We start from the raw sequence: 14,582 nt of genomic DNA, 5'->3' as shown, positions 1-14,582 counted from the left end.
ATGTTTTTGAATAATAATAAAAAAACTGTATATAAAATTTAGTTTCTTAAAATAGCTTCATCCTCCTACATATGTGACTAAATAATTCTCACTAAAATACTGCAATAAAATCAAGAAATGAAATGATAAATTAAAAAACATCCAAATTTATACTAACAAATGATCTTAAAAAGCTGCCACATTCATCCCTTTTACGCTCACCGTTGTTCAGAGACGCAATTGCGAAGCTGCCAAAACTATGGCTCTTTTGCAGAAATCCCTTGAACTTCCAACCTGTGGAGCTGCTCTTCTGCAGCTGCCTCTCCGCCGATGGTTTTGGCTGCCACACGCAGTACATCTCAGCCGAGACTTCGTCCAACTCGTCGGATTCCCAAGAGAGCACGATGATGTCGTTAATGCTTCCCTTTCTTCAGTAAAAAGCTTCCTTATTGGAGTCCCCTGTCTTCACACCCTTAAACAAACCCGAATTCATCCTGCTCTCGTCTACTCTCTCGTGATATTTCGTATTTCCCAGGAAAAAAATTGGGTTGAAAATCGGGTAAATGGGCCTGATCATACCGTTGTGGAAGATCTCATCAGCTGAAATTGGGGGGAGTATTGTTTCAGAACCCCGCCACACAAACGCGAATTCGAATTCTTTTTCCTCTCGGCCACGGGATTTTTCTGCCGAATCCAACGTTTCCGCTCCGTAGACTCATGGGATGGTTTGTTTTTCTTGCTCATCGGCGTCATCTCCGAATTCTTGAACGAGGGCAATTCCGGATTTTTTTTAAACTAAAAAAGGGGGATTAGGGTAAGTGAGCTCAAAATTAAAAACCGTGGGGAAATACAAGCCAATACTTTTTCATCGGGGGATTTGCGCAAACTCGAGATATCGTAGGGATAGTGTATGTAATTTCTCCTAAAGTCTATTATATTCGTGAAATGAATTGGTTTAGGTGCTACAAAACCAAACTAATTTACTGTTTGAATGGTTTTTATCCAAATTTTGATTTAAAATTGTTTTTAATTTTTTTTCAGAAAAAGTGGGAAATCAAAATTTAGATGAAAAAAGTATAAACTGTTGACTTAGAACATTTGGACTATTGGGCTTGTTTTTTTTGAATGAGAAATTAGACAAACAAGAACTAGACAAGTGGATGGTAAGTGAGAAATGTCTCACATAGGAAAATAATTATAGCATTTGGTGAGTTTATATTGAGTTATACTTTGTAAAGATGTAAGAAAGATTGGTCAAAAGGTTCTCTCTCGCGTACGTCGACGCAGAGGGATTTCACCGAGGAGAACGACGATTTTAATCATCATATGTTTCTATTGAAAATGGAGAACTTAGTCAAGAAACACAAGAGAGAGAGAAAAAAAAACGAAAAGATTCTCAACAATCTAGAAAAACATAAAAAAAAAACATATATGCTCAATATAGACAAATGATGAGTCCTTAATTTGTCATGTTTGTATGTCATAGATTTGATGTTTTATGTTGATTTTGAACACAAAGATAAAATGACATTGATTTATGCTTATATTGTAGGAGAAAGCTTTTAAAAAATAAAAAAAAAAATTGAAACAAGAAAAAACAGACTTTTCAGCACAAACACAGGCACTGAGGCTCCAAAAAACAGAGACCGAGCGTCGTTACAGATCAAGGAGCACTTAGGCGCCTCATTTAAGGCGCTAGGGCACCCCGCTTGCCCTGTCCAACGATGAAATAAAAATCCAAAGGCGTCCGGGCGCTAGGAATCTCGTTTTCATGGAAACCTCATATATTTAGGCTTTGTGCGTCATTTTTTGCCTGTAAATTATGATATAAATAAAATATCACGGCTGTTTTGTAAATGAAATGCTACACTTTTCATTATTCTTTTACCCTAGAACATCCAACAACACAATACATAAACAACACAACACACAACTACACGTTCAAAGAGGCTTGAAAAACGAATTGGAGACATGAGATGGAATGACAAGTGATGGTTGAATCACAAGAAGAAAGAAATTCTTTCACTCTTTGACTTTTATTATTTTCCTTGATTTTATAATGAGATTGTTGAGCATGCTCATGTGTTTAATTAATTAACTGTAAACTTATTGGTAGTTTCTAGATAGTGATGGAATTTGATTTGAAATTTATGTTTATTTTGTCTAATATTTTTTGTTCTTATAATTTAGATCACATACTGAATGTTAAATTTATCCGAAATCTGTCACTTGAGAGATAATAGAAAAACACAACTTATGATTTTTGTAGAGTTCGAGAGATCTATAATTTCTTTTGATGTCATTGAAAGAGAACCATAAAAAATGATTAAACTATTTTGATGTTTGATTTCTATAGGTGTATGAAATTAGTAAGGGTGTTCAACAGTAAATTTAGTTCGGTTTTAATAAATTACGATTCGAATTTTCAAATTCTTAATATGAAACCATATCAATTTTTTTTCGGTTTGGTTCGTTTTTGTTTACATTACGTTTTGATTTAATACAGCTTGTGAAATAAATTAAGTTATATATCAAGTTGCATATTTTACTAATTATGAATTACGTGTAAACATTTCAATACTTTTTAAAAATATCTAAAAGTGTCAAAGTTTCCATATTAAATAAAATAAGCAAATTTAAATCAAATATCATCAAAGTTCCTAATATATAATCAAACAAGTAGCTTGTAATTTATTTTACAAAATAGCAATTTAACATCTTCCATTATGTCCACCTTATCTTATTAATATTTCGAATTGAAACAAAGAAGTGCTTAAAATATTATTAAAAATAAAAAAAAAAAACCCACCAATAATGGGCACGATTTAATTTTGATAATATCTTCCGACCATAAACACATAATCATCTTCAAATATACCACCAAAAATTAAATAAAACCAAAAACATCATAACTCATAAATCTAAATAAAAAGATAAATTATCACATGAGAAACACTGGAAATGACAAAAGAAAACATGAACATGAATAGTTTATGAATAAAATAATAAATTACTTTTTTTGACTATTTTATTATTTATTATATATAAAATAGTTGGTTCGGTTTTTTACGGTTTTTTAATTTTGAAAACCGAAACATAACTGTAAAACCGAAATTTTCGAAAAACCGAAACCAGAACCAACCGAAAGTAGTTTAAAACCGAACCATAAAAATCAAAATTCTGATCAGTTTTTTCGGTTTTAACATTTATTCAACACCTCTAGAAATTGATATTAGAATAATAAAATTTACTCGACATTCAGAAGAGACAGTAAATAACGCATAAGAATTCTTGTCCTATAAACTAGAATCAGAAATATTATCCATTAATATGATCTGCATTAACGAATGAAGGCCGTAAACAAAAATTCAAGCTATAAGTTGATTGGATGAACATCTATTATAACCATAGTTCAGCTGTTTGAAAATTAGATACCAATTGTATTTATGTTTGACAACAACTGTAGGAAGTTTTGGCATAATTCCCTCCTCTTTTCATTATGCGCGCACACACACACACGCACGCGCACACGCGCACCCGCACTGTATTATTAAGTGTGAGACTCTTAGAGTAACTAACTTAGAGGCCATCAAAATATTTAATTTCATAATTATCCTATTAAAAACCTCATCAAGCCACTACATATTTTACATAGAAAAAACCTAAATAAAACTTCATTTTTAAGTCGAACAACTCTTCTTAATTGAAAATAACTTCGTGTTAATTGTTTAATATTTTTTGATCGAATTAATAATAATAATAACACATACAATACCTGTGAATATTTTACTGATATACAAGTAAGGGTCCGTCAAACCCCCTGTCACAGTATTGGAAGTATTCTAAAAAAAGGATTGGGCAAAAACTTGTGTGAGACGGTCTCACGGGTCGTATTTGTGAGACGAATCTCTTATTTGGGTCATTCATGAAAAAAATATTACTTTTTATGTTAAAAGTATTATTTTTTATCGTGAAAATAGGTAGGGTTGATCCATCTCACAGATTAATCACAGATTAAGATCCGTGAGACGAAAACATATGAGCATCACTCAAAAGATTGACCATGTAGTGGATGGTGATCCTTGTTACTAAGATTTACATGGGTCCTCGTGTATTACATGCTTTATTTGGACTTTTTCCATTCGGGAAGAAACAAATAGATACGCGCCAGAGACACGTTTTGCAGTTTTATCGGAGACCATACAGAATCATCCAAAGTCAACGGAATCAAAACTCCGGTTTCCGTCAAAGAATTTGATAAGTACCCACTTCCGTCCCATCGATCGCTCCATGCACTTGCTTAGTTCACGAGTTTTGAACATACATTCCCCACAAATTCGAAGCCAGCCCAGACCAGCCGACGTAGCCGCGGATTTTCACTTCCCCAGTTGATGAAATTGTTGGTTTTGAACTGGGATTGAGGATTAAGCGGCATGGGTTTGTTGCTGGATTGTGAAACTTCCGAGCTGATGTTTCGGCGTAAGTTTTTCGATTGAACTTGCATCAGCCGGCTCTGGATTTGTTTTTACCTATTCTTGTTTTTGGTTTTCGTCAGTTGAGGGAAACAAGCAGCTATCTTCTTCGATCAAATTGAGGAATACCACTGAAAATCATGTCGCTTTTAAGGTGATTATCAATGTCGGTGATTTCAGTCGATTATTGAATCCATTGTTTATCATTTTCTATGAAATTTAATTTCTTGCGAAAAATGAAAATTTAACATATTTGTGCTTTATTGTGTCAACACCTTGATCACAATCATGATTAAAGGTGTCTTTCAAAAGTTAAATTTAGGTCCCATGTGTACGAGGTTGTATTTTTAGGTCTCTTGTCTCTATTTGTTTGGTTTTTTTTTTGGGGGAATATCTTGTCTCTATTTGTTAGTGATGGATTTTAGTACTTTATTTAGTGGAGTATCTACTTTTGATTAATTTTAGTCATCTAAATATTGTTTGTATAACTATTATAGATAATCGATTTAGTCTTATTTAAATGATTAACAAAGATAATCTTTGATCATTGTATGATAATTTTGATACTCGGATTGATAAAACATGATACACATTCGCATCCACAGGGACCTAAATGAAGTTTTTTCACCCGTTATAGTTTTTTTTTTGAGTTGGGGAAGTGTTTGTTACAATTAGGTCTAAATCCGATGCCTCATACCAAACTTGGGTCGTTGGCGCCAGTCGCCAGATGAGCTTCAAGCCATCCCTGTTTTACCCATTATAGTTAAGGACAATGTACAGTGTTTTACTACTGCCTCAATCTATTTCTCATGGATCAAAACTCTTATTTTTAGAAATGTTTAAATCTGAAAAAAAAAATTGTCTTGGAGGCAACTAACCAACGAACTTCTTACCTTCTGCTCCCCTTTCTCATTAAAAATTCAGGTTCTATGCACGAAGCGGAGACAGTATGGTGTTCAGCCGTGGATTGGAGTTCTTTCTCCTGGGGGATCTTGTGAGGTTACAGGTTGTTTTAATTTTTCCACAGGACTTCTTTTGGCTTTTACCTTTTAAGGATATTATATGTTATGGGAGATGAAAATTTATATCTTTAGAATGGTTAGATCTTAAATTTTTATTTTTTATTTTTTCAATTAAGGTGGTTGGTTTAGTCCTACTTATCCCCTAGAGTTGTTGACATCTGGTTTTACTATTATGATAGTTATTGCGAAAAGATTTAAATATCCATAAAAGTTCTTCAATCGAAACTCAAAATTAAAACACTGATTCTGTAGTGAAAACGCAAGCTCCAAGGAGGGCTCCTACCAGCATGCAGACTTGGCAGGGCAGGGACATATTCAAGATTCAAAGTGTTCTTGCAAGGCCTGGTACAACCAAAGAAGATGCCCCGAATTTGGTATCTATAATTTGAGTTCATACCATTCTGATAGAGTCGTAATTTGCATCTTTACTCCCATGCTCATTTTGTCTCATGCTTTAACAGTCAAAATCTTCTGTTCGAAATTGGTGCTTCATATTTGTAGTTATGTCTGTGAAATGTTATTTCAAAACTGGTGATTTGAGATTATGCTAAGCATCATATTTCATCCCAAAATTGAAAATCATGTCACTTTATATAAACTGGGGTCACAAGATATAACAATCTTTGAACTGTTATTTTGTAGTTCAATACGGCGGTAGCTCATATGATTGAAGAGAGCAAACTTCAAGTGGTTTACACTTTACCACAAGCTCAAGTTGCAACCTTTGATGCTCACAACTTGAGAGGATCTTTGGCAACATCCAAGGTTAATTGAAGCTTAGACAACTCTTTTCTCAATCTCTTTGATGTGTAGTAATTTAGAGGGTGGGCTGAATAAGTTTGCTTAGGAACAACCTAATTTCTTATCAAAACCAAAAATTATAAATATTTTTTTTTCAAAAAAAATTTCTCACATTGAAAACACTCAACAGAACTAGTATATATGCTAAGCGCACTTTTTTCGGTGTTCCTGCAGGTCACCAACTCTTTTGTCAAAAATCAACACAAGGATTTACATGTGAAAATCATCTTGCTCTTGCCCCATTTCATTAGATCTGCATCATACTCTCGGAAATATTTATATACATGAAACCATAATTCATTAGTTAACAATTCATCATCAAATTTTAGTGTATTCACATCGAAGTTTTATCTGGTTAGAGTTCAAAATTTAACTCTGGCGAAGTGTCAATTGTTTTAAACTATGGACTACTATAGAATGCATAACCACACATCGTAACCGCGAGAAACAATTTTGTAGATTATTCTATCCAATGCGAAAGTTAAATTCAAAAAAAATAATGTAATGCGTTATAAAATATACCGTAATACAAGTTACCACAAAAAATCTGTACACTTCCTATCCCATTTTACAATTTGTTCCATCCATTCCACACCATATTATCTGTTGTCCAATAACTATCCCCTTCAGTTGATGGAACTTGACCTTCTGTTCACATTCTGCTGCATGCGAGACTAGGGAGTTGAGAATCCATGAACCGAGCTAAAAAATTTTCCCTTATGACAGGTCGATGAACCAGGGTCCATCGTTGAAGCTAGTCCATCTCAAGTTATTCAAATATCGGTGAGGGATAGGAACATTAATCGCGTTGGTGGATGGATCTTGATGTGCTTCATCGGCACTTTTATTGTTGTGGTATCCTACTACCTCATGAAGCAGACATGTTCTCTAATCTGGTATTCATCTATTGTTTTACCTTTATTCATTGCTCCACCTTTCACATTAAATTACTTCTTTAGAAAAACTGTGCACGCTAATAAGTCTTAGTTATAATAAAGTCCATGATTATTATTTTTCAATTTTTTTTCCTTCTAAATTATCATGTTTTCTGGATATAAACAGCCTCTCTCTTGAAAATAAACTTCTGGTATTGTCTTTGGAATATTTTGGATTCCAGTCACAACATCACATAAGTGGGGATTATTTTTCTCAAAGAAAAAAGGAAAATTGCAATTTTGGTCCTGTGTATTTGCTTCTTTACGATTTTTGGTTATCGATGTTATGAAATTTCGATTGTAGTCCTATATCTTTCGATTTTTGGCTATTTTAATCATTTTTCATTGAGAGTACTGGCTGACGTGCCGTTACATACGTCAGCACCGCATCGGTGTTGCATCATGGCCATATCACTATTAAGTCGGATAAAATGACTCAAATTGTCATAAAAACAAAGATATCAGACTAAAAGTAAATTTTGACAATATAGAGAACACAAATCGCAAAAAGTAAAAAATATAAAACCACAAATGCAACTTTCCAAAAAAAAAAAATGAAAAACACTACACATAAGAATTGTGACAAGTTTTTCTTGATATTTGATACTTTATGTGGTGACACAGCGTTTATGCTTTTGCTTAGGTATAGATTGTAGTAAGTATAGATAAATTCAACTATGTGCAAGCTTCTAAAAATATGCTATTTCTACTCAAAACTATCTTGCATAACAGTGCAAGTATGCTAGAAATATTCGTCATCTCTTGGGAGTTATAACCTGCGTTTTGAAGGCATGGTTTTCTTTTTAAATGTGTTGTTAGCTCGTCCCAGCGATTTCAGCACATTTAAATTTCGATATCATTCAAATACTGCAGATCTCAATCTAGCGTGTAACTTGAAATATATTTCGTCTAAATTTAGATTCACGCTTGAATAAATTTATACTTGACAGGACTTTGATGGAGTCAATGGTGATGTTGATGATGAAAATGGTCACGAAGTTGGTGTCGGAGTCGATAGAAGATTGGGTAGCAAAGACTGTCATCTGTGTGTTCATGTCCTTCGTGTACAAGTACGAAGAGAGGCTACGACATATAATGCTACGTGTTTGGGATCAAGTTCTGGGCCTAACAAACCGGGAGATAATGTTTATTGAAATCCTAACAAACTGAGAGATAACATGATCAACTTCAATCTGCTGGATTTTTCTTGAATCTAGCTTGCATGTATATGCGTCGTTGATGTATAATATCTCCTGAAGTTGTTTGGCTCTTCCCTGCGCCTGGTTGGGCTGGTTCAGTCGCAATATATAAATAGAACTGAATCAGAGATGAGATAATTTGTCGATAATCAAATCGTATGTACAGCCTCAACGTTCGTGAGTTTCGTCCTCGGCGGGTTTTGGGGCGTTGAATTTGATCCTCCCCCTATGGAAAAGAGAATGTATGCGCAGGTTTTACGACAGTTTTCTTGAATTACTGGGTATACTGTGCTGGACACCACGGACTAATGTTGAACTACTGGTTGCGTTTGTTGGGTTTTCTTGTTTTTTCTTTTTTTTAAAAAAAATTCTTGTTAGCTTTTTTTGTGAATAATGTTAGAAATTTTTGTTTGGTTTAAAGTGACAACAAATACTAGTTTTTTTAAATTCTGAAATTGTGTTTGACGATGATGTATTTGTATATAAAAATTATTATCATCATAATTTCTTGAATCGTGAGGTACATAGTTGACAAGTAGAGTCTTAAAGTCCAGACATCGCTCGAGAAATCATTCGACCTTCACATTTCACACATTTAAGTGACAAATTGAATGTCCAAAATCATGTCATACACCAGATGATATGGAGTATTCACGTTATATTTTTGGATGCACTAATCAAATATTTTTGGTAAGAACATACTTGGAGATGAAAGAAAGAGAAGCAAAAGTTAAATAGGTCATCTGCAAATCAGATACAACAGCAATGAAACCAAAATGTACAAAAACGAAGCATTTATACTACTCCCATTTCATTTTGTCGCCTGGGCAATCATGTTACTTATAGAACTTGCTTGCTCCTTAGCCGCCTCCACCAGAGAATCCTACAAACAAATTACCGATGATTGGGCAGTGTTCTTTTGAATGGAATGCACCACAAACTATAAATTGCTCACCTGAGCAGCTATTAGGCGTGCAACAGTTTTCTTGCTCGACTCTTGAAGTTCACCAGCGATTAGAACTTCATCCAAGATGTAATAGGCCTGTCGATGCGTTCGGAAGAATCTTTAAATTACGGGAAAAAAATCCAGAAATCGGTTCGAATAAACGAGTGATGGTGTAGGACAATTGCACTGCTTAAACTAAAACCATGTTCAGATCCACACTGTCAAGATATCAAAGGTAAGACTATTTGGAGGTCTTCGTCAAATAGAGGATCATAGGAAATAAGTGAATTAATTTATAAAATGTGAAATAAAACTTTGTACTATCCGGTTGCAAAACTGCATGGCATAAAAATAGCAAAATAGAGGGGAAAATGAATTTGTTGCAATGCCCGGTCATTCAAAATCTTAAATTACACCATTATATAATTCCCCAAAGAATATCTACGATAAAATAATTTACTGATTCTTACTATAGATTATTAAATTGGTTTCTTCATCATCCTATCCGATAAGTCATCAAGATTTCAAATATATGCAAAAATTATTTCACTATCTTCCGAAAGTCAGTCAAGCTGAACCAATGAAAAACAATATATTTTCCAAAATCAGAAATCAGAAGAATCAAATGCTTGCAATCAGATGGCCCCACCCTGACCCAGAAAAGCCCATTCAGACACAGTTCTGAGCCAACCCAGTCAGGAAAGGACCAGAGTCAGGCTCTTTTGTTTCAGGACAGATAAGCGTGGGTACCATAGAACCAATTAGGTTCTATTCCGTGTAAGTCTATAATGGAAGCTATTTTCAGAAATATAGATAACAACAAAAGAGCCTGCATATGGCATTTATCGACTTAGAGAAACCTATGATATAGTGCTTAGAAAATTAATTTGGTGGATACTTAGAAGGAAGCATGTGCTTCAATGCGATCGTTAGAGATATGTATGAAGGTGTTGTAACTAGGGTCTATTGGAAGGATGTCATGTGATTTTTTTGTGGCAGTAGGACTTCATCAAGGATCGGCTTTAAGCCATTACTTCTGTGCTTTCGTTAAGGATGAGCTGACGAGACACATTCAAAACGAGGTACCTTGGTATATGTTGTTTGCATATGATATTGTCCTGATAGACGAAAATAAAGGTGTAAATAAAAAATCAGATAGATGACGTGAAGTTTTTGAGAGTAAATATTTTAGAATTAGTCGCTCAAAAACAAAATATCTAGCCTGTAACTTTGGTTCTGAATCTAGACGAATAAAGTAACCCAATTGAGATTGAAGGTCAAGAAATCCCAGAGTGTAAAGCTTTTCGCCATTTAGGATCTATTATTCAAAAGACATGTGACATTAGAAAGCACATAGACCATATGATTAAAGCGAGGTGGATGAAATAGATGATGACATCAGGAATCTTATGCGATAGAATGATGTATGCGAGATTGAAAGGAGATTGTTACAAGACTATTGTTCGACCAACTATGCATTATGGATCGTAGTATTGGGCTACTATAGGACTACATATGCATGAGATAACAGTAGCAGAGATATGTGTGTTATGATGGATGCGAGGAAAAATGCTTAATGAAAGAATTAGGAATGAAAGAATTATGAGATATTTAGGTGTAGCCCCATTGAGGAAAAGATTAGAGAAAGACATCTAACATTGTTTGGTCGTGTGAAAAGGAGACCAAACATGACCCTAATCCGACACATCTTAGATTGACAGGTTAACAGAAGGAGCAGAAGGAGAGATATGTCATTGAAAATTTGGATAAAAATGATAATGGTTAAGGAGGATATCTTATATATTGGTTTAAGATATGCCATGTAAGAAAATCACTTAGTTTGGAGAACTAATATTCACGTAGCAGTCCCCGCAACTAGCAGGAATGTACTATGATGCCTGGAGCCCAGCAAAGCATGACGACGACAGTTCATGCCATAACACCTAAAGGAATCACCAATCGATTTCGGCCACCTCAAATCATCCAACAAGTTTGCCTAAGTTAAAGTTATGGAATATTCTCAACCTACTGTATTAACTCCATTCTAAGAACTTCAACCGGTAATGCATAAATACGAAAAAACCTATCAAGATTTTAAAAGCAAATGGGACAGGAAACCATACCTTATGGAAATTAAAGATCAAATCCAGTTCACACACCTAAAGAAACAAGATAAATTTTGATTCAATGTAAGATCAGATTTATAACGACAAAAATTAATACATGATCTGATCATATCAAGTCTCACACTTCCAAAGTAGCGGTCTAGAATCTCCACAAAGTGATGGATAATTTCAAGGACCTCCAATTCATTATCATTCTGGTCAATGCACATGCAGAAATAAAGGCTTGCATATCTGCAGAATTAGCAAAAGATGCAAAAAATTAAATACACAAACCAGTGAAGAGAAGGCTGGATGTTTTTTTCCCGGCAATAAATCGAATCTCTCGCAAGGCTGAGTTAAAATAAAGGTTACTAACCTTTTGTAAACAACTTTGTATCCTCTCCACTCCACAAAATTGCATAGTTTAGGACCTCGAGTTAGGATCAAGCCACTAAGCTCCCGGATTACCTTATTTATATCGAAAGAAAAAAGTTTTAAATGCAATGTATTGAAAAAAAATTTAATTTTAATGAATTAGATAATCCGGCAAGATAGAAAAGTCTCTTTATGATAATTCCATGTTTTCACCCCACCAATAAGTCAAAGCATAAAAAACGGATAATTGAGAAAAAGAACACGGCTGATCAGTAGAACAAATTCTTCATCAAAAAATGAAATTGAGAAGGAAACTACTATACCTTTGTTCTTTCTTTTTGAGAATAAGGCGAATACCACTTTGTCAACCTCACTTTCCCTTGCCGGCTAATAAGAAGAACAAATTGAATCTGAAATAATATGACAATCGATAGCTTATCAACTCTGTGTGAACATAGACACAGAAATAACAGATTAGTATCAAAGTGAAAATTACCAGATCTCCAATCACTTGTTAAACAGAAGCAGTTTGATGTATAATTCAGAATTGAGGAAAAACAGATTCAAAGTTGATACCATAAAGCTTTTGTGTAAAAGCCAAGTATAGGGTCTTTTGCACTACCTCAAGGATATCGGACCCTGGAGGAAACTTTTCACCTGCCGTAACAGATGATGGAAACATCCTACTACTACCAAATTCTGACTTGGATATCACATGAATTCAATCTTTATCAAGGTGATATTCATTATCAACCATAAAAACATACTGAATATTAGAGACAAACACCGCAGATACATTATATCTTCACGGGCATCAAAATGTAACTTCTCTGGGACTTAAATTTTACCTGAAGAGCTCAGTCTTTACAATATGCTTATTCATCAGGTGCAACTAGAACATTTCAATTGAAATTCTTAAACTGCATAAATCTATAGTACATACTCCCATAATCTCTCCAAATTATCCAATTATTTTCAGTGAGACCAATGTCAGAGGCATAACATGTTCAACAAATAATAGCGATCTGAACGGAAGCAAATGGGATCCATCAAAATACACGCTAAAATGAGAAGGCGCATTTGATCGCTCACGAAAAACAAATCACATCCATGGCAGTCTAGGAATTGCATTTCCAATTCGAGATACGTGTGATACAGAAGCAAATTAGGAAATCAGAACTCCTAAAAGGGGATAATTAGGCTAGATCACGATCGATGAAAACTAACCATGGCTGCGGTGGTGTCACTACTCCGCTACGCTGCCTCGGCGGATCCGAATCCCTCCTCCGCTACAGTAATTTACTTCCTCCGTGTATCGGCCCCCTTATTCGCGGCGTCTTTTTATTTTGGTCAGCTCATTTAAATTTCAATCCTAAAAAACATGAAGACATGATTTGGTTAACTTTATTAATTGCTAGTTTATCGACGTAATGGTTGTGTACTTGTACAATATTATTTATAATTTATTTGATTTATATATAAATGATTATCAAAACATAATTATATTATAATTTTGATATATAAATTAAAAAAATACAATTTGATGATTAAGAAACAAAAACTTTATCCGTTAAGCTACGTATGACCTATAATAAGATTTAACACTTTATTAGTATATATAATTATTTAGACTGACCATAACACGAAAAGTTAGCTACTCTAAAGATCTTAAATTTAATAACATAGTATAGATATATTAACTACCGAACACATGCACATTAAATGTTTAACGTAATACATGAATGACAAAAACTTGTGGGAGACGGTCTCACGGGTCTTATTTTATGAGACAGATCTCTTATTTGGGTTATCCATGAAAAAGTATTACTTTTTATGCTAAGAGTATTATTTTTTGTTGTCAATATCGGTAGGATTGACCTGTCTCACAGATAAAGATTTGTGAGACCGTGTTACAAGAGACCTACTCTACATAAATAGTTCGAAAACATGGGTAACATCCAGCAACATACAAATATATAATTGGGTTGAAGACTTGAAACGCACAATTACATACCACAAGTGTGATTAATATAAAAAAGACACACATGTCTACGGAGATTGCATAATGCCAACCAAAAAATTCAGAGCAAACAATTTTGAAACATCTGATAGGACCAGAGATGGCACCAAAGCGTTCAAACACTGAAAAACCGAAGGAATTCCCAGCCACCGGGGAAGGATGATCATGTGCATGGAGAGGAAAATGAATTTGCTGGAGGATCATTCGGTGAGATTTTCCATAAGTTTGAGGAACAAATTATATATGAATGAAGGAGCCATGCATTCTATTGGCCATAAAGTTCCAGTGAGTCTTGTGGTGTCAATGGAGCAAGGGATTCAAAGTGAACCTAAAGAGATGGCTAATGCTTTCACTAATACCATGAATGAATTCATTAAAGAAATGGGAGAGTGGACGCGTCAAAATGTGAAAACAGACCTTATGAGCTTGAAAGTAAGTAGCTAACGAAAGTACAAAGATCGAAAAATTGTCAACCAGGCAAAGTTCGGAAATTGTTTTTACCACCGGTTCTTTTGTCCGATTTAGAGGATAAGTACACTTCACTAGGAAGAAGAGATAGCACCAAAAAACCAAATTGGGTTGCGTAATGGAGGAAAACAACTTGTGATGCAGACCTATAAGCTTGCCCATTCATGTTCACAATCAAGAGCTTATGATGGTCTTATCGGTCGAGGAGCGTCTACAAAGAACACAAGAGAGCATGCTTGGGGGAGACAATGTACCTCACA

General features: G+C 34.5%; 2 protein-coding genes across 2 annotated transcripts; one reads left to right on the top strand and one right to left on the bottom strand.

The window, feature by feature from the left end:
- Positions 1 to 4,126: 4,126 nt before the first annotated feature.
- On the top strand, positions 4,127 to 8,756 carry LOC140812920 (vesicle-associated protein 1-2-like). Its single transcript, XM_073171307.1, has 7 exons — positions 4,127 to 4,458; positions 4,535 to 4,605; positions 5,376 to 5,457; positions 5,726 to 5,847; positions 6,116 to 6,238; positions 7,001 to 7,170; positions 8,160 to 8,756. The coding sequence occupies exons 1-7, from the start codon at positions 4,413 to 4,415 to the stop codon at positions 8,377 to 8,379; spliced, it is 834 nt and encodes a 277-aa protein (XP_073027408.1). The 5' UTR covers positions 4,127 to 4,412; the 3' UTR covers positions 8,380 to 8,756.
- Positions 8,757 to 9,049: 293 nt separating this feature from the next.
- Positions 9,050 to 13,210, bottom strand: LOC140812860 (AP-1 complex subunit sigma-2-like). The gene is made up of 7 exons (XM_073171227.1): positions 13,062 to 13,210; positions 12,158 to 12,244; positions 11,836 to 11,927; positions 11,603 to 11,711; positions 11,478 to 11,513; positions 9,364 to 9,450; positions 9,050 to 9,291 (listed from the first exon to the last, which is right to left on the bottom strand). The coding sequence occupies exons 1-7, from the start codon at positions 13,062 to 13,064 to the stop codon at positions 9,220 to 9,222; spliced, it is 486 nt and encodes a 161-aa protein (XP_073027328.1). The 5' UTR covers positions 13,065 to 13,210; the 3' UTR covers positions 9,050 to 9,219.
- Positions 13,211 to 14,582: the final 1,372 nt, after the last annotated feature.

This window comes from Primulina eburnea, chromosome 14 (assembly GCF_022965805.1).
Source record: "Primulina eburnea isolate SZY01 chromosome 14, ASM2296580v1, whole genome shotgun sequence".
NCBI lineage: Eukaryota > Viridiplantae > Streptophyta > Magnoliopsida > Lamiales > Gesneriaceae > Primulina > Primulina eburnea.
The sequence above is the reverse complement of the archived record's forward strand: the minus strand, read 5'-3'. Positions and strand labels throughout refer to the sequence as shown.